This window comes from Gadus morhua, chromosome 13 (genome assembly GCF_902167405.1).
Source record: "Gadus morhua chromosome 13, gadMor3.0, whole genome shotgun sequence".
In the NCBI taxonomy this organism is placed as follows: domain Eukaryota; kingdom Metazoa; phylum Chordata; class Actinopteri; order Gadiformes; family Gadidae; genus Gadus; species Gadus morhua.
In genome coordinates, this window is record NC_044060.1 from 17,371,600 (window position 1) to 17,392,272 (window position 20,673).

General features: G+C 44.4%; 1 protein-coding gene and 1 long non-coding RNA gene across 2 annotated transcripts; one reads left to right on the plus strand and one right to left on the minus strand.

Annotated features, from left to right (window-relative positions):
- Positions 1–203: 203 nt before the first annotated feature.
- mst1rb (macrophage stimulating 1 receptor b) lies at positions 204–20,350 on the minus strand. The gene is given in 34 exon segments (XM_030375674.1): positions 204–1,551; positions 2,023–2,095; positions 2,098–2,158; positions 2,516–2,681; positions 3,026–3,135; positions 3,330–3,511; positions 4,177–4,257; positions 4,694–4,909; positions 5,404–5,493; positions 6,004–6,154; positions 7,112–7,258; positions 7,721–7,831; positions 7,834–7,872; positions 7,875–7,943; positions 8,213–8,311; positions 8,781–8,961; positions 9,826–9,963; positions 10,334–10,428; positions 10,430–10,469; positions 10,973–11,133; positions 11,331–11,503; positions 12,085–12,127; positions 12,129–12,206; positions 12,826–12,930; positions 12,932–13,003; positions 15,705–15,773; positions 15,775–15,821; positions 15,824–15,881; positions 15,883–15,974; positions 15,977–16,196; positions 16,198–16,359; positions 16,361–16,699; positions 16,701–17,003; positions 20,135–20,350. Coding segments are annotated over 33 exon segments (4,113 nt in total). The 5' UTR covers positions 16,914–17,003; positions 20,135–20,350; the 3' UTR covers positions 204–1,319.
- LOC115557676 (uncharacterized) lies at positions 18,841–20,672 on the plus strand. Its single transcript, XR_003979219.1, has 2 exons — positions 18,841–19,331; positions 20,289–20,672. It is a non-coding gene; the product is annotated as an uncharacterized LOC115557676 (long non-coding RNA).
- The last annotated feature ends 1 nt before the right edge of the window (position 20,673 follows it).

A 20,673-nucleotide genomic window follows, 5' to 3' on the forward strand; every position in this document is an offset into this window, starting at 1 on the left:
TCATATTCGACTTCAAAGACATCTTGCCACCCTTGTCTTACAACATCATCGTGGGTAAAGACACGTCTCACAGCCTCTCGTGTGGTCGCGCTCTAATGTCAGGAAGACGTTTCTGAAGTGTCCATCGTGATCGGTGTAGCGACAATGTGAATAAATACTGACCTCTATTGGACGGTTTGGAAACTGGAGTTAACCTTTCCCTCTGGCAGTTGCACATTATGTTTTAATTGCTTCGAAAATGTGTTGCACACAAATAATGTACATTTTATTTATACAGTTTTTCTAAACTTTACAGCCACAAAGGTATGACCTTTATAAGACACAAATGAACACAGACGCCATTGTCAATGAAGCAAGTCAACCCCCTGCAGATATAGATAGCATGCTTTCTTAAGACTGAGGCAGAATTAAACCATGAACTGAATGAGCAACCTTCTGTTCATCAGAGGACCTGTTATTCCTGAGGTAATGTGAGAGTTTTAGTAAATCATTTATTGTCCTTGGGTGTCACACCACAAACTTGATTATATAAACAAATAAATATGTTCATTTATTACACTCTATGGTAAAGACATTGTACCGAATACAAGCAGCATTGGGGATATCCAATGGTGAGATACAAATGGTAGGTGCGACTGTAACAGGTCACTATGTTGTGATGTTAATTGCAGCAAATCTCTACTTAGTTTTCAGTGATCCACTGTATTAGGAATATGTCTTCGACTGACCAGCTGTCTCCTATACACAATCACACTGATGTACACACTTAGGCACACGCATGCACATACACACACACACACAGACGCACACATACATGCTCAGACAGACACACAAATGCTTACACGTTTACACACACATTTGCGCATACACACAAACACACTTGCACACAGACACACATACACACAAATTCTGACATGCACACACATTTGTATGAGCTATCAAGAATATGTACACACACACACACACACGCACAGAAGCACTTATACAAACACACATATGCATGGAGTACCCGGCATTTACCCATACTTGCACACACATGGAAACAGACAAGCACAAACACAGTTGCACGCACACACACACCACACACACACACACACACACACACACACACACACACACACACACACACACACACACACACACACACACACACACACACACACACACACACACACACACACACAGTATTATCCCCAGCTAGTTGATCTCTTTAGCACCGCCAGAGCATAAAGACCTGTAACTCCAAGGTGCTTGAACAACCCCACTAGTTTGGTTACCAGCAGGTAAGGAGGAGGAGGAGGAGGAGGAGGAGGAGGATACTAGGAGGAAACAGAGCCTTTGTCTCCATCGTCCGAGGAGCTGCACTCGTCTGCAGACTCGGTGAGGGCGGGGTAAGGCCGCGGCTGGTCCAGGTTGACGTAGGTGACCTTCAGGCTGATGTAGTGCTCTCCCTCCAGAACAGACAGGATGCTGAGCACCGAGAAGACAAGCGTGGCGAAGCTGGGCCGCAGCTCAGAGTCCGGGTCCCAGCACTGCAGCATGATTGAGTATCTGGTGGAGAGAGAGAGGCCGAGCGACAAAGAAAAAGACAGAGAGAGAGGGAGAGAGTAGGGGAGAGAGAGAGAGGACAATGGGAAACTAACTTGGGCAGCAAGATACTGAATATGAATTAAAATCTTCCATTTGAAATTGTTCTCAGGGGTCAGTTGAAAAAATTAATAGAAGGTCATTCCTAAAACAATAAAGTTTTGACTAATGATATATTGATTATAATGGCACTGAAGTTATTTTCTAGAAATACGAGGTAGAAAAGCATGTGTGCATGTAATGTTGGCGGTAATGATAGCACTGATCATTAACCACGCACAGACGCAACGCGTTACAGTTTAAACCTTGCAGGTCGATGGTCCCGACCCTGAAAGAGCCGCTCTCTCCCTCCTTATGTTAATAGAACACTAGACCGCCAGTGGCTGCAGTGGAAGCTGTGCTCCACAGTGTTGTGGTTTGTTGATGAACACTCACAGTGAGTCCGGACAGTACTGGGGCTGGGGCAGCCGCCTGCCCTTCAGCAGGTAGTGTGTGATGTCATAGGGTCCACCTCCGGGTAAGGGCTAGCTCCTCTCGTCAGCATCTCCCACATCAGCACACCAAACGACCACTGCGTGAGGCAACCATATGTACCATTAAGTTATTACATCTGCTATGACTTACACTGAGTTCTATGTCCTGAAGGAGAGGTTCATTCGCCTGGATGCCTACGAGGTAGACTGCAGACACTGGGAGATGAAGCCAACCCTAGCCAGTACTATATCCTGCAATGTAATACTATGTATTGAATGACCAGTCTATGACATAAAACCTCATGTATGGATCTAATATAACCTGGATATAGCAACAATAGCATGTGTAAAAACAATTACGAGTGTGTTTTATACAATTCCTAGTGTGTGGTTGAATGGACAACTCAAATCTATCTGTTGCGACAGAATGGATAGGGTGGTGTCGACCGGCTCACCACGTCTGATTTGGAGGTGAATTTCTGGGTCTGCAGACTCTCGATGGCCATCCACTTTACCGGCAGCTTGGCCTTCCTGTGGTCCTGAACGCTGTAGTACTCCTTGTCAAACACATCCCGCGCCATGCCGAAGTCCGCCACCTTCACCGTGTACGACTCGTCCAACCTGACCATGAAGTATCATTCATAGGGGATCCAATGAATCATTTCCACATTTCTAAAGGTCTGACAAATCAAAACAATCATTGCTATTTAGTATTCAGCCATTTAGAAGTGGCTTCTATTCAAATATAGACTAATAGAAAATATAGAAATATATACTACTGTGGATTAAGATACAATAGAGGTAGAGGTAAGGCATCCAAACTCAGGATCCTTACATGTTAGGCTGCAGACTCTTTGTGGGATAAATCCCAGAACCTCGTGTCAAACACCACTAGCCACTACTGTCCTGCCCACACCCTTCCCATATTTTCACTTTCATTTTCGGATATCTGTTCCCTGACTTACATGCAGTTGCGTGCGGCCAGGTCTCTGTGTACAAACTTCTTCTGAGCCAAATACTCCATCCCCGTGGCAACCTGGAGGCCGAAGCCTATCAGGTCCTTCACTGTTGGATTCTGGGAAAAAACAATAAATCGTATAAATAAGTAATGAATTAGATGTCTTCTATTTTCCTTATTTCTCATGCATAAATGTATCTTGTGTTGTCTCGATAACAAGACTTCAACAAACAAGAATTGTTGGTTCAAAAGAGGACAGGTTTTGTAGTAGTTCAGAGTTTAACAAAAATGCTTTAAAACAAAAGGCCTACCCTCTTTTCGCAGCGTATGAAGTGCCGCAGGTCCCCGTGCTTCATGTAGGGCAGCACCACCAGGGGGAGCCCTTCCTCCGGCAGCAGGATGCCCAGCAGAGACAACACGTTGGTGTGGTGGAAGCCCTTCATGATGATGCCCTCCTTTAGGAACTGCTCCACCTCCTCCACGTCTGTGATCCCTGATACCGCAGCACACACACAGGCACACACACAGGCACACACAGGCACACACACACACACACACACACACACACACACACACACAGATAAACATGTGTGTGTGGGTGTGTGTGCACAAAGGTACACAAACACACACACACACAAACACACACACAAAGCCCAACACAAACAGACACATGCACACAGGCACCCAAACACACATACGCCCATATGCAGGCACATATGCGCATATGCACATACACACACACACGAGTCGACACACACAAAACACAATCACACGCATGCAGGCAGACAAATAAAGCGAGGGTAATTTTAGTACTGTCACACTAAAGGAGAGACACAGATCACAACAGAGAGAGACAGCGAGACAAAAGGAGGAACGAGTGTGACAGGAAAAGACCGGGGTCAAAGAGAAAGGGGAAGTGAGAGAAAGCAGAGAAAGTGAGAGAGATGTTTTCATGCACATTCCCTTGTTATGTTTTCTGTGTCACACATTCAACAATTTCCAAAAGATGATAGAAGTGTATGGGGTCTGCGTGTGGTGCCTTTATTTACTCAGATGGTACCATGGTGATCTCTACACTTGCCACTAAACAAACACTTGCCCAGTGCTTCCTGTGCCTCTTTTGCATCATTAGACAATAGCCAGGCAGGCGATACTTACTGTTCAAAGACTTAACAGCGCAGTGGATCTCTCTGTTGTTGTAGTCTGTGAAGTAGCCGTGGTACACAGTGCCAAAGTGGCCTGGAGGAGTGACGGAGCAAATAGACGCTTAAGGAACATACTGGTTGTATATACTGCTGTCGTATTTGGAATATCCTGTTTTCAGTTGACAGCCCCCAGCTGTACCCCCAGGTCCCCGGCAGCGTTCCACGGGAATGCCCCAGAGATTTTCTTAACTTTACTTAATTTGTTTCTTAATTTGTATAGTTTATTCGAAGTCAGAGTGTTTCATGGTAATTTTTAAAGTAGTCTGTAAGATTGCATTTTCATGCTAAGACAAAAGGTAATAAATTAATTGATTTTTATTATATTTTTTGGAATAAAACCGAAATGCACAGGTCAATGTAGTTGATAAGTGATTGAAGTAAAAGCAGTGGATATCCAGAGAATTGCCAGTGTCCAGTGTTCATAGTTGTGTATGTGCGTTGGTAGCTAGGAGCATGCCAGCTCTCCTCACCCTTCCCTATGATGCGGTGGCGCTGGACCACCAGCATCTGGGCCGGGATGAGCACGTCCTTCACCTCCTCCAGGAGCTCCGGTCTGAAGCTGGAGATGGAGATCTTCTCTGCAGGCATAAGGGGGGCCAGGGTGGGGTCCACCCCGCCTGCGGCGTAGGCCATGCCGGAGAAGACCACGGTGCCAGACATGGAGGAGGAAGGAGCGATCGAGGCCACTGGTAGGAGCCATAAGATAGAGGGAGCCTTGTTTCTGATGAAGCTTGAAGATGTTGGATTCTGATATTATTAGTGTCAAGTTTAATTATTTTGTGATGATGTTTCACAAGTCCACATTCAGGCGGTAAAAGTAACTTCTTTGTTGTGGTGATAATAAGCAAACTCACGTTAGCGATGGAGTGTCATGCCCTTACATTTTTACAACAGCAGGGTGGGAGGTGGTGACCTGATACCCTGGAATAGTCCATTCTCACCAATGAAAATATGTTTAAAAGAACAAGAGCAGGGTGGTAGTGAGGTTGCTATGTTCCTAGACTCTCAGCAAAAAGGTTCTGGGTTCAATCCCCAATGTCCGCTGCCTACGTTTTTGCATCCTCAACCAAGTTGCCCTAACTCCCATACTCCTTCGTAAAAAAACGGTCATTTTGAGGCCTTCAAAAACATCTGCTAAATGATTAAAATGACTGCTGACAATGTGTGTTGGGTGTCTAACCTCTGCGGTAGTCTCCCACGGGGGACATGTCCCCATTGTTGGTGCCAGAGTGGTTAGGGTTAAGGCCCAGACGAGTCTCCACCATGGAGGCTGAAACAATATTGCAGTGCATCAGCAATCATTAACCAAAGTACAAGTCTCTGCCGCCTACCCACGCTCCTGGCAGTGTCGGAGAGGATGTTCCAGTCAAGAAGGTCCTCGTCTAATCACAGGCGACGGCCAAAGCTGCTCTGGTCAAAGTCAATTCAATTCAAATACTTTATTTGTCCCTCAAGGGTCAATTTAAAGAGAAGAACAACATGGACAACGTCGGTTTTAAAGGCCCTTGATCTTATGTCTAAATGAAATATGCTATGATAATTATGTTCAAATCGACCCTATAGTGAGAGAGGTCCAACCAAATAGATCAGAACAGATCAGCACTTCCACTTGGCACAGTCCATTGGCTAGGCTGGCAGGCTCATCTATCCATCATACATCTAGGTCGACATTGCCATGTGTGACGACACTAAGGGGCACATTGTGGAAGGGCTTGTAATGACTCATCAACATCATCATCTGTATCATGAAACGGGGGCTCACTGACTGCATCACACTGACCTTTCTTCTTCCTCAGGTGCTTCATGACGGCAAAAGCGAGCGCGGCGCCGGCCACCAGCGCGGCCAGGATGCCCAGCACGATGCCCACCATGTAGTGGTTGCTCACCCTCACCACCGTGCCCACGTTGTGGATCTGTCCGTTGATGGAGATCTGGAGCAGCCAGAGGGTGGGAGAACAGTGAGTGTGGTGCTGGTTATGATAGGCGTTCTTCAGAAGAACTTCAGTCTGAATGTGGGATTCATTTTGGTCAACCAGTACTCCATAGGAACTCACTAGGTGGTCGGTTCTAATCAGGGAACAAGGATCTAGTGCGCTATTACCGCGTTCAAAACAACTCAAAACAAGGACGTTTCAATTTTTTTTAGACATCATTGAGTTCACGCTGCAAGGTAACTCGAGAGGAGAAAAATATGCATGCCCAACGCAAGATAGGCATATTGTGGCTCACTGCTGAACACCAAAAATAAAGAGATACAGAGATTCATGAAGACTGGCTTGTAAATAAAATGAAGTTGCCCTATTCCACATATTGCCGTAATCAGAGGAAAATATAAAACGCTACAAAGCATATTGCATAATGTGCTTTGCAATATGTGCAAAGCACGTCAACATCACTTTTACGATAATTTCATTCCTATTAACGATAACAACCACTATGTTTGATGTCGGAAAAACCGGAGCTCTGAAGTGTTACCTGAATGGATTATTTTCAGTATTGAAGGCAATATAACCATGTAGGTTATACACCTTTTAGCAACCCTGGTCCCATTCTACCTGTAGTCCAATGCTACGTGTAAATTCTTCCCTTCTCAAACCTGCTTTACTGTCTTTCTTCACTGTCCTGTCAATGAAGGCACAAGCCCATTTTAAATATTAAAAAACAAAACTTATTTTGTTGACACCAATCAACTGGGTCACAATTATTGATACGTCTTTTATATTTTACATATCTGTCTGTCATCCATGTAATTTTACGCCGGCTCAAGCTGAAAAATCGTGCATATGAAGCATAACTGTGTGTCATTTGTGTAACTTTGACACTGGGCTAAGAGGATGGGTGTAGCTGCCTGTCCTCTCAGTCACAGGGCCCCTCTCCGACGGGGTCACCTTCACTGGCAGCCCTTCGCTGGGGATGGTCATATTCTTGGGGATCCTGCAGGTGATCTCGTTGTCCAGGACCTTGGCGTCACAGTTGACCCCGGCCACGGTCATGATGATGGTCATGCAGGAGCTCACCAGGTTCAGCTTCTGGTGCTGGGTACAGGAGATGGTGGTAGACGGATTTCATAGCAATCCGACATGTCAAACTCTGGTATTTTTAATTGTGGGTGTAGAGTGGCGGTGTGGGTAGCCGAGGTTGGCTTTCTTAAACACTGAGGCTTTCAGTGTGTTCTGTTCCAATTGTAAGGATAACATTACGTCAGGAACGTAACTGACTAATGACTTGAGGCACACAGAGATTTTCTATTCCGCACAAGTACATAACATCACATACGAATGCAGAGAAACTTAAAGATTAAGCATTCATTAGTATGGAATTATTCATGTACTAAAGATATCTAAATTAAGGACAAATATTAATGAGACGTCAGTAAAGGGCAATCTAATGATCATTTCAAGGTTTGCACACGTGTGTGTGTGCGTGTGCGTGTGTGCGTGTGTGTGTGTGTGGTGTGTGTGTGTGTGTGTGTTCCTGTGTGAGTGCCTGGGCCTTACATGCAGGGACACTTCGTCGAACCCGGGGTAGAGGTTCAGCACGTGGCCCTCGGTCTCGAAGGGGATGGGCTCGCCGTACGGGTGGTAGGAGAAACTCTCCGTTCCACAGCCTCCACTGCTCCGTCCATGTCGAAGGAGAGCTGCCCTTCTTCTCCGTCTCGTCCTGGGGGAACTCAGGAGCCAGGCACTCCATCTTGGTTGGCAGGGACTTCCCTTTGCACTCCTGGACAGAGAGTAAAGAACAGCTTATGTGACACAGATGAATGGGGAAAATGATGAAAAACGATATTATGGATATGAAAAAATGTGCCATCCTCCATTCATTATTCACATATGAGATGATTTCCAAAAAGATATATCAATTTGATTTGGTGGAAGCCTTCATCCAAGGCGCGTTTACAATAACGTGAGGGTACTCTGATCATGGGCAGCCCAAGTGGGAATGGAACAGGGGCCGGCAGTGACAGGGCCACGTTGAGCTAGAGGTCCTACCCTGAACACAGGCCTCAGGTGACTCTCGTCAGGCTTGAAGCGGACAGCAGTCCGGTAAACTGAATCCAGGTTCTTCCCTTCGATCACGATCTTGGACCCCTGCAAGTTTACAGAGACAAAAAAGAGAGAGAAAACTATATTTACTATTTTGGAGAAAGTATTGGGCTAGCAAAACCATACATTTCGTTTTTCATCGAAGTAGTTTTTCATTCGGAATTGTATAAAGACACAAAAATAAAGTCTGCAGGAATGAAGAACTAACATCAAGCGATTGGACAGCATAATACACAGGTGATGCCATTGTGTCTGATTTGCTAAACTAATTACTAGCTGATCTTACTTGCCTTCAGGTCGAGTGACATCACTCACTTTGTCAATTCGATTTTCTCAAATATGTAGTAGCTGATCTCAACCGATCTCAACCGTCACCATAGTAATAACTGTTATTTTTTTGGGCATTGCAAGAGACACAAATGAAGTCCCCAGACATCAAGTAGCAACTGGAGAGGGAGAGTCAAACTTGGGCTGGGCAGCAGCGAGAGGACGCAGCAAACCTCCAGGGCCTCACCTGTCCAAAGCTGCAGTCGGGCAGGACGGCGGTGATCTCGGGGTTCTCCTTGTAGTAGAAGACCTTGGTGGTGGGCACGGGGGACCTGTCGATGAACACGCTCAGGGGCACGTCCCGCACCTCCGAGATTGGCTGGGACAGGCAGATGATGGAGGACGCGCCGTCTATAGCGGGTGTGACGCTGAGGGAGGAGGAAACACGGTCAGTCCACACATCCACTGAGGCGACGGAGCACATTTATAGAGCGCTATTATAACCCTCAGGAGCAAGGTCTCAAGTCTCACCAAATCAGACTTTGGATCTGGATCCGATTAATCCGAGTCTGATAGCAGACAAGCTCAAATGTCGCAGCCTTTCACTTTCTTTCAATTCATATTTGTTTCAAACAATCATGGAGCTGGGTGCAGGGAACGGTAAGTGAGCAGAAACTCAGCCAGCAGTAGTAACATTTCTAGCATGCAGGTGGGAAAAACAAGTTTAATCTTGCATGATTCTTGCAATTTTCTGGTGAGAATCATGTCCGAATAGGTACACCAACATTTTTAGACAAAGTGTCTGTTTTTATTCAACACTGTGTAGACTGGCAAACACTATTAAAATCCTCTTCTGAAAGGCGAAAGCTCTATCTTGCCACTCGCGATTGAGTTTCTCTTCATTGAAATATCTCTGTAGCTGAATGGAAAACCGGGCGCACTCCGGCACTTTCAGTTCTTGGTAGTCGGCCCAGGCGGTCGATCCCCATATCCACAGTCTGCCAGCAATGAGCTGGGATGCCTCTCCCCAACCTGCTTCTTCTATGTAAGTTAAGTGGAAGGACGCTTTGGGAAGAAACCCAAAACCGTTTGGACAAAATAGTAAAATAAAATTGAATTCATCACCTGTTCACACATCAACAGTGGTGACAACCTTGCAAGGTGACAACCTCTGCATCGCCAGAGGTGACCGCGCCCCACCCATGATGGTTTTAAAAGAATGCTGTCGTTAGGCAGCGTCATGCCAAATAGAGCAGAGAGATACGAGATGGAACTCAGTTGCAGTGAAGCACCTTTTAATAGGACAGTGCTGATCGTTGAGCGTGACACGCCTGGTCTTGCCCGCATCCAGGTGGGGCCCGGTGATGGTGATGAGCGTGCCCCCGACACGGGGTCCGTAGTTTGGCTGGATATGGGTGTACGTTCGGAATCTGCAAGGAAGTCATAGGAATGAGGGAATCACATCAAGCAATTTGGACAGCACAAAACACAGTTGATGCACCGCTGTTTCTGATTGGCTAAATTAAGCCCAGCCGTCTCACACACCGTCATCTGTCAGCGTTGAGAGATCATCCCTCGTCAATTTGTTCTCGTTTCTGATTGGCTGATCTCAATCGGCATCGAGTGACATCACTCAACATGGGCCATTCAGAAAGAGCAATCACGTCGACCTTTGCTTCCAGAGATTGTGGCCGCTAGACGCTCCAATCAAGCTTAGAAAACAAGAGGCCGTGTTCGAAGAGATCGACATTGAGCCTCATCCCACCGTTGTCGATTAGTGATTAGTTGATTCAGCGTTACACAAACATGAAGCCAGGCATCTCTGCTTTTCCTTGGATGGAGTATCGCCAGTCCACCTTCCCCTCATGCACCTCCACATTGACCGTGAGGGCTTTAGGACAGCTCCATAGCCCCAGAGAGAATCTTGCACACCAAGCTAAAGGGAAGCCACAGCAAAGCAGAGCAATCAACCACATTTAGTAATTAGCATCCTCACATGCAAAAAAAACTACTTGTTGTAATGCAGCGCAAGCCCGGGCAAGAGAGTCAACGCGAAGAAATAGAAGGTAAATACCTTCACAACTTCAAGGCTAACAGTGAGGGACTTTTTTCCACCAGTGGGGTAGGGCAATGGGTTGGGCCTTTTTTGCACTCTGAATACTTGACTGATAGATTGATAGAAGGCTAGATTATTCATATTTATGTGATGTATATAAGGTTGTACATTAAATATATCTCCTATATTTTCTCAATCCTTTTCAGTACGGTCTGTGTAGTCCCTGCACTCCAGTGCGTGTACGGTCGGGTCATGTCACGAATAAAGACATTGAATCGTTAATCTTTGATCCTATCGTAGGACAGAAGGCACTAGGGAACCATGCTCCAGGGTTGAACAGTCGCTACCTAAAGTAAAGGGAGGAGGTTGCTTCTGATGCTCACTGTGTGTTGTTACTCCTGGAGGGCTGCACAGCGCAGGCCGTGGGCCCGATCCTGACTTGGTGGGTCCTGGAGGTGATGTCCGGTTTGGACGGACACTGGAACTCCCAGCCGCACACCGTGAGCTCCGTCTGACCATCAGGGGGCGCCGTCTTCGGGAAGAACTGTGCCGGTAAACAAAAGATACAGCATTTATTTTTAAATCAAACAACAAATACTGGGGATGTGACCCATATCTTGAAAAAAATTAATATGTGATGTAAAAATGCCTGGGAGCCAAAACTGCATTCCGGGCAGCGTAAGGCATTATAAATATTGACAGCGTTTCCCTGTGCAGCAGAGCAGGTCTAACCGGGCTCACCCCGGTTATCACTGGAGGGCACGACTCGTTCCTCCAGCGCACGCTGCACTCGTCCTCCCAGCTGCACCCCCCGGAGCACCAGCCGCAGCCCATGAACTTGGGGGCCATGAGGCACACAGCGCAGGTCAGGTAGTGCTGGCACCCGGGGCCCCGCTGGGGCACCTGGAACATCTAGGGACCACCAGAGAAGAGAGGTTGTTGAAGGACATCTAACATGTTGTTGTTGTTGTTGCTGTAACGAAGCGCTTCTCAAACACAGCGCTTCTCAAACGCAGTGGAGCAGTGGCTACTAAGCTGTACTACTAAAGAAACGCCATTTACGATTATTGACTGTTGAAACTAACGCTTGATATTTGTTGATATGTCCGCCAGATACTCCTTGACCAATCAGAACCATCAAATTTGTTGTAAACAACTCACAGCACTCTTAATGTTTAACAATTTAATTTAATTAATAATTTTAACAAATTAAGCTAAGTATATATTTTCAAATTAACAACAATAAGTTGATTGGTGATAATGTGACCGATTTCCTAAAGTGTTACTTTAACATTGGATTCCTCTTCCCCTTTGATATCAATGGTAATTCTCTACTTCAGTATTATTTGTTGCTAATAAGAAACAAACAAAATATACTTTTCCCATTAACAGTACCTTAAAATATGAAGGATATCAGTTAAGAATGGGAGGCGGTGTGTCAGAAACCTCATTGTGTTCTTATCAGACACATAAGCGCCCTGATGTTCCTCACTGTTGTCTCCGACCACAAAGAGCAGATACTCTGAGGAGTACACCGCGAGCGATGGAAGACACCCTCTGGTTCTCCACCAACGAGTAGTTGGCAAAGATAACTGGGCTGGATCTGGTGAGCACAAGCTTTCACAACCCAGGACACACACACAAACGCGGTCACACGTGCACACACAGAAGATGAATCATTGTTACAAGTGCTTGACGGCCAACCACTCAGCCGACACGAAACACATGTCCGAGGGGGCAGGACGTCCAACCGCTCCTGCTGCCTACTGACATGTATCTGTATCCACTATCTAACTCCTTACTGCTCCTCAAAGCCATGTCTTTGTATTCACCGTCTAACATTTACCTGCTCATTGACGTGCATCTGTATTCACTATCTAACCCCCCATTGCTCCTTAATAAAATGCATCTGTATCCACTATCTAACCCCTCCCTGCCTCCTTAATGAAAGGTATCTGTACTCACTATCTAACCCCTAACTGCTCCTCACTAACATGCATCTGTATTCACTATCTAACCCCTAAATACTCGTTAATGACATGTCTATGTATTCACTATCCACCCCTACCTGCTCCTTAATTACAAGTATCTGTATTCAATATCTAACCCCAACCTGCTCTTCATTGACATGATTCTGTATTCACTATTTAACCCCTGCTCTGTAATGCCATGTGTCTAAATATTGACTGTCGGTCCCCGTTGGATAAGGTGTGTGCTAGATGATGAGTGGCCGTACCTGCAGCAGGCGTCCCGTGGAGGTGCCGATGTGCGCCACTGTCTTGTTCTCTATGATGGTGACCAGCAGCGAGGTGAGCAGGACGTCCTGCATCTGCCTGTTGAAACAGGTCCACCCTGTAGTAGGGCTTGGACACCATGGTGGGCTGGTCCCAGCACGTGGCGTTGTGCTCCATGCTCTGCTGCTCACACACAGAGACATACACGCACACGCACACACACACACACACATATATATAGACAGGCAGACATACAGACACATTAAAAAAGACAGACCAATAAACAGAGAGACACACAACAATACAAAAAATACAGAGACAAACATCCATGCATACAAGGGCATACATACAGACACATACACGCAACAACAGATGCACACACATACAACAGAAAAACTAATTCAGAAGATATTTTCCCATAAATACAAAAAGCACTAATCTTTACCCTTGAATGGGAAGATTCTCAGTCCAGTTAAGAGAGTGAGCTATAACCCTCTTGTCCATGGGTAAACAATTGAATTTGGAGCTAATTAAATTGTTGCTACAAATAATCTTGCTGTTACAAATCATTTAGTGGACTAATGGCTTTAAGTGTGTATATCGATATCAACCAATTGGCTTAATTTACATTGAAGCGGAGGAGGGGAAAACATGGGGCAAACTCACTGGCCGGTATCAATAGTGTAGAACCTTCTTTGTGAAAGAAGGTTTGTGAGAAACACAAAAGGTTTTGTTTGTGAAAACCCAATATTGACTTAGGTAGCCATTGCAATTTACATTTATCTCATTTCGTCATCCACCAAGACAGTCCCAAGAGGAACTGAACGATTGGCTCAGCTCAAACCAAGCTCACACAGAAGTCTCAGCTTAAGAAATAAGATTAAAGGTATATATTTTTAATGCTGTCACCTTTTATCAAAGTAGAAAAAAAGAGTTAAAAAATAAAGCACTTCCCTTCAACAAACGTATCGCCAAGGGAACAAGACAACAGATTATGATTACTATTGTACTGGAGGGGGAAATTATGAATAAGAATAAAGACTAACTATTTTCAGGGACTACATTTGTATGCATCCCTATTCCTTATAGCCTTAAATCATGATTACCACATGGACATGGAAGCCAATCCTCAACACCATGAAAGAGGATACAACCTTCTGTTGAGCTTGAATCAATGGCCGGGACTACGTGACGTGTTTTTGCATTTTTTCCATGCTTTGGAAAATTTCAGTGTCATTGTAATGGCGTGGTCGTTGTGATTATTGGCACTGGGTTTTTCTGGAAGCGGTTTTCTTTGACACAGTTTCAGACGTGGAATAACCAGGATTTCAGATTCTTGGGAATTCCACTTGGATGGTTAGTCTAAACTTGGAAGCAGCCCAAAAAAAAAATAATGTAATGTGTTTGCAATTAAAGTAAAACGCCACTAGTGTGGCTATATGTATTAATGAAAAACAGAATTTCATTGAACATGTTTTTTTTTTTACTTTAATTGAATGGTAATGAATTGTCATATTTTCTATATTGTAGGTAGAAGTTTAACTAAATCCTAGTCATTATTGTAGCTGAACAAAGAGTTGTTCATATACTAAATGGATTTATTCAATGCTTACACTTTAGTCTCTGAAAACTTAAATAGTTTAAGATAAGTATATTTTTATCTCATGCAATATTTGCAGTGTGTTAAGATATACGTTGTATCGAGAGAAAGGAAGAAATAAACAAAAGGAACCATAACAACCTTTCCTGAAAACCCTTATCTTTGCATAATCCTTCATCCCCTGGGGTTTTCCTCATTTGACCCCTCATCATCATGGTCCTGGATGGTCAATATCCACAGCACTGACACTTCTTAATGATCAATGCTAATTGAATGAGACATGTGGGCCCTGGTTGAGTCTTTAATTCAGTGTCTAATGTATTTCTGTATGTAGCAAAATAACAATTTAACAAGGCAATCTTGATACTTCGTAAAATACAAAGTAAAACAGAATAATATTTTTTTAACTCTTCAGCCTGAAGAAGTCTATTGAACATTGAAGGGAGTGTTCATTTCAGTGTATGTTTTATTGTTTGCAGGGAAGGGTCGTAGTTGTTATAGTGTGTGACAGGCAGCCAAAAGATTCTGGGTTTTGAAACCAGCAACATTTATTTTCACTCTTATTCCCCTCTACATGAAATTAAATCCATTTCTAAACAGGATGCTTTTCGAATCATTTTCCTATTTCACCGATGCTCTGAGAGCCTGCTGTTTAGTTTATGATCGCTTTGGTCAAGTCATTCAACAGCTTGTTGATTTTTTTACATATTTATCTTTCATTTCCCAATAACACAAATCCACAAGCCACTGCAAATGTATTCTCCATTGCATCTTCAGACTGTCTGGTCAGACATGAACAGATGAAGATGGTTCACAGCATGTGGAAATGGAGGACAACGTCATACCTTTATTAATACCCTCACACTGTCACTGACTGGCCAGCAACACAGTATTTGTACAGCGAGTCAGCAGCCAATGGTATTGGCTCAAACTATGTATTTTTAAAGGCAATGCTTCTGCTGAAATGAACGGTTCACAAGGAGGTTCCAGAGGAATGTATGACTAAAATAATAGAAAACATCCGCTGTGAATGACATGAGGTGACTCCTAAAACACAGAAAAAACACTTCCTTCCGTCCCTCCGGTTACACATTCACTGGTTGTGCTCACTTGTATTTCACCTTTGATTTCTAGGAACTCTGATAGAAATCACACACATAGACACACAATCACACATACAAGCACACACGTGCACACACACACACACACACACACACACACACACACACCACACCCCTGGTGGTCTGGCAAACGGGGGGACAGGGACAGGTCAGGGCCTACCTCGTGGGGACAGCTCTCGCAGGGCTGGAAGTGGCACAGCCCCCGGGACAGCTGCTCCGGGCCAGACTTTGCAGCAGTCGTCCACGCCGTCGTCGATGGCCGTGTTCACGTTGTCCACGGGAAGGCGCACAGCGCCGAGTCGTCCTCCGTCGCCCCGTCGTCGCCGGTGACGGCGAACAACCCCGTACAGGATGTCGTCCTCCTCCTCGGCGCCCAGCTGCGCCGCCAGCTCCCGGCCCGCCCGGCCGAAGTGGGCGGCCTGCACCACGTGTAGACCACGTCCCTGTAGGGCTCGCTGGCCACGTTCCTCCGCCGGCGCTTGGGCTCGAAGCGGCACTCCAGGACGACCTCGCGGTAGCGCTTCATCTCCCACTCGTTGCGCGGCAGCCGGCCCAGGCGCGTCTGGAACGGGGACGACTCCTGGTCGGGGCTCTCCCGCTGCACGGACAGGAAGTAGACGAACTCCTGGGTGAAGAAGCTGTACACGTAGCGGGATGCCGTACGTCCTCCGCAGGCCCGGGAGAACCGTCAGGCCGCGCACGTCCCTGTAGAAGCCGTCCTCAGTGGCCAGTGGCCGCCGCACCGACAGTGACTTCCTGCCGTAGCGTTGCGTCACGCTGTCGTTGACCGTCACCGCCACAAAGAAGTACACCGTTCTGCCCCTCCTCCACCAGGGTCACCTTGGTGCCCAGGCCGCTGGCTAGGCAGTCGGGGCAGTAGGCGGCAGAGTTCGACTCCTTCCGGAACAGACACTTGGAGGGAGAGGGCGGCGCACCGTGCGTGTTCAGCTGGTGGAAGTAGCACACGCCGTACTGAGAGCTTCCACAGGAGTACAAATACATGAACAGCGTGTCCAGCAGCAGCACCTGATTGTCTGTGTCCTCCAGGTAGTTAGGGTCCTTGTCAACGTCACACATGTCGCATATCTCACACTCGGGGCTGCCCACGGGCCCAGTGGGGAGCTCCCACACCTTCTCCAAGCTCTGGGTCACAGTCCTCGATGACGTTCTGGGATGCAATGTACACCTCCTGGTATAGGGAGTTATTGACGATGTTCTGGATGGGGCTGCGGGCCTGGAAGAAGGACATGGTGTAAACCACAGAGAAGTTGGTGGGGCTAGGAACCAGCGAGGGACAGTTAGCCGTGGCAGTAGCCAGGAGCGTCTGGACCCACAGATATGTCCCCCAACGCGTGGTCCAATGGACCATCTCCTCTGGCTGGTGCAGGCGGCCAATAGGACAACAGGTTAGCGTTTGCTGGGGTGCTGGCCCGATTGCATCCTCAAAACCAACTAAAGCCTAGAAAGAAAAAACAAAGTTCTGAATATTGTACCAATATTTTTCACTTAGATATGGCTTTGACTTCGTTGGATATGTTCTCATCAAGTATATATTCATTTTGACTTTCACATCTATTTTGTTTAGGTTTATTAGGTTTGTTTGTTTTATGAAATACAGAAATATAAATAACGAGGAGACAAAGCTGGTCATGATGCTGTTTACCAGAGGCTTTGGCTAAAACCACCAACATTTCACTGATATTTTTTTCCAGCAACAAAAAACACCATTCCCTTCCCCAGTGGAATGACAGAGCTGATGTGGTCATAATGTGGGTAATGTAAAAGCTTTTACTGACTCATCACAACTCAAAAGGTTGACCTGATGAAAGAGGATGATCGCTGTTGCAATAAGGCATCCTAAACTTTAATGTGGATGAAATATTACGCCACGTGAGATTCTACAGACTAGACATATAGAAAGGTATCATAGTTTATCGCTTTAGTTTTCCTCCAAGTCTTTATATTAAGGTTAAATGAAGATGTGATAGTGATTGATAAGCGATTGGAAATGCAATGATGTTTGTAACGGTTCACTATTGTGGATATAGGATGAAACAACATTTGGGTTGTCGTTGTCATGGTTTGTTCAACCTGTTACATGATCCAAAACAGTCAAACTTGTCTCCTCTGATCCTTGTCCTCCCACCCGACAGAAGCACCGGAGTTGATCATTTACTCAACACATTTAACGGCCCTATTCTCCCTACTTGGTATTCCTGTCACAACCTTTACGTGCCTTCCTGGGGGAAAGATGTTTACAGGTTGAAGGTCACGCAACATGCATCTCATATAGCCACCGGTGTAGAGAGGGCACATTCGGAAACATTGTTGAAGAATTTCTAAGTAGTCGTTCAATTCAGGTAGGTTTGAAGTAGCAGACAGCAGCACTTTTCAAAATGTGTTAATGTGAAAGGAACCGTCATCCTAAACTGTTACCTTAAATGTTCTAGATCAAACAGCTTACTATGAAAGGAACCTGTCTGTGTGTTTGCGTGCGTTTCTATCTCCACTGCATCAATAATTCATGGAATCCCACAAATGGAGTGTTACAGTTTAACATTTTCTACTCCGTGTAAAAACTTGCAGTTAGAGTTTTAGGGCAACAAGACATGGGTACACATATTAATGGCACTGATTTACTTTTTCAATGGTCATGGATAATGAAGCAAAGGCTTGTAATAGACTTTTGATTCCTTTCCCTTCCTTCTTTCATGGCACTCAAGCATTTCCATTTCTTATGCTGTTTTCCCTATAGTGCTATTACACTGTAGCTGTACATTGAATGGCTACAAAGAGCACCAGGTCACATTGTGCTAGAAAAGTATCAGCAGCAGTAGAACATAAGATGGTTAGGAGGCATGTAAGTGTACCTAATTAGGGTTAGGGGTTAGTGTTACTTGATTTTAAAGGGGTAAAGTCTAAATCGGATTTTGAACCATATGCAAAGGCCAGTAACAATGTACAAGATAAAGTAAATATTTAGTTATCAATATCTGCTATATTTAACTAGATATAACATACATGGTTTTAAAAACGGAAAAGGATAAGGTATGAGGATACACAATGTTTCAATATACAAGCAAACACACATAATCAAAAGAGATATAAACAGATATATAATGTTAACATATTTAGTGAATTAGTGAAGTCAGAGATTAAGTTAATAGGCTATGTCACAGTATAATTTTGATTATTATTATCCAACAATAACCAACATCATTAATATATCATGGATAGAATTGTTAGGGATATATTGCTGAATACAATGTAAACAGATTTTCATTTTCCCCATGCATTGTCCAATCAAGTTTCTGTTTTTCTCATGAGCACATCGATGAAAATCTACTCTCCTTCTAGGGATTATTTGTAGCCAACAAAAATACTCAAATTCTACAAAAGTGTTGTACAATTGCTTAGGACTGTTAAGTAGCCAACTAATATTATACAATTTAGTATTGCTATAGGGGAGAGTGGGGTAAGATAAGCCAGTGGGTACGTTGACCCGACCCCTTTATTCAGGCAACTGTACACATTTGTTGTAATTTGACCATAAATTCAGGAATCACCCGACATTTATATCTATTTATTTAGTACTTATATATACATGAATAAATACTAGGTCAAAGCAAATTAACCCACGCGTAAAAATATATGTCAGTACATGCTGGTAATTTGCCAAGTATAAAACCATGGGAGTAATTTAGCTAAAGATTAGCCTGAATAGATAACTAGGCCGTTTTTTTTCCAAAATCGTGGCTGTGGAGCAAAGTGAGCAACATTCTGTGGGGTAAGTAGAGCCAGTCTTTCAACTTACACCTCCATGATGCACTGAAGTTTAAGTTTAGTCTCCAAGGTATAAAGTGGTATTTCAATGTAGTATTGTGATTTGGTTTTACATATTTAAACATAGTAGAAAAATCGATCATGCCAAGAAAGAGAGAGAACGGAGATGGAGAGCACAGCCACTGATAAAATGCAGAAATACAGAAATATTGACAGGTATTATATAGTTTAAAAGTTACCTTAAGCAAAAATATATGACTATTCGGGAAAGGAAAATGTTTTCCACTTGAAATGTAAATTGGTCAATTTTTGAGAAGTCATATTTTGAGAAGTCATATTTTTATCGAACTATGTCATAGATGCATTATTATCATTTTGATTGACAAGATGTAGCAGGGGACATCCTGAAATAAAGGTAGATGTTTTCATTTTACTTCTGTCTTAAATTTCCTTGCCTAGAGGACATCATGAGTAAACATTGGCTCATCTTACCCCACTCTCCCTACATTGTTCTAAATTAACTTCACAGCACTCAAGGGATTGATACTAATGCATCTCGGTTATATTCATAATCACAATGTGTATCAATGTGGAATAGGACACTGATAGTGCTTTGATGTATGTATTTCATCAGAGAACGATGTTGCAGTCGGAAATAAATCAATTCACTGCCATTCCTTGACCGTTTCAATAAAGTAAAGAGGAGACGATTAACAACAAAACGAACATTCGTAATATTTGATATAGGCCTACGCTGTTGGAAATCTTCGATACAATACATTCAAATCGGTTAAAGATGGGGCTTACCTGTACAGGTCAAGGGGATAGGCATATTTTGAAGACAGCTGTTCCACGCAAACACTGGTCAGGCTCTTTTCTAAAACAATGAAAAGCACCGTATTTTCCCGAAGAGCTTTGACATCTACGTGGGAATAATCGAGCATGTTTTTCCTTGTTACAGAAAAAATAATACTCGAGTGAAGTGCAACCAAGTGTGCCCCAGCATAGCTTCGACAACAGCTTGGTGTACATCATGAAGCGTCTCGTCTCCACACTCCACTGCGTGCGTAAATGCCCCGCCCCTCTCCACATCATCATCACGTCTCTGGCCAAGAAGTGAAAGTCAACGCAACCCTGAAGTTTCATCATGGCGCTGCAAATTCCTGCATGCTGCTTCATGTTCGCGATTGTACAGAAACAATTTAACGATTGTACGTTATGTTTTTGGGCGTGGGCTTAATATTACAGATATTAAAATGATTGAAATCATGGCAGAATGGTTTCAACTATTCCATTGCAGGGACACCAACTAATAAGAAATAAAATAAAAATCACCAAAATGCAAG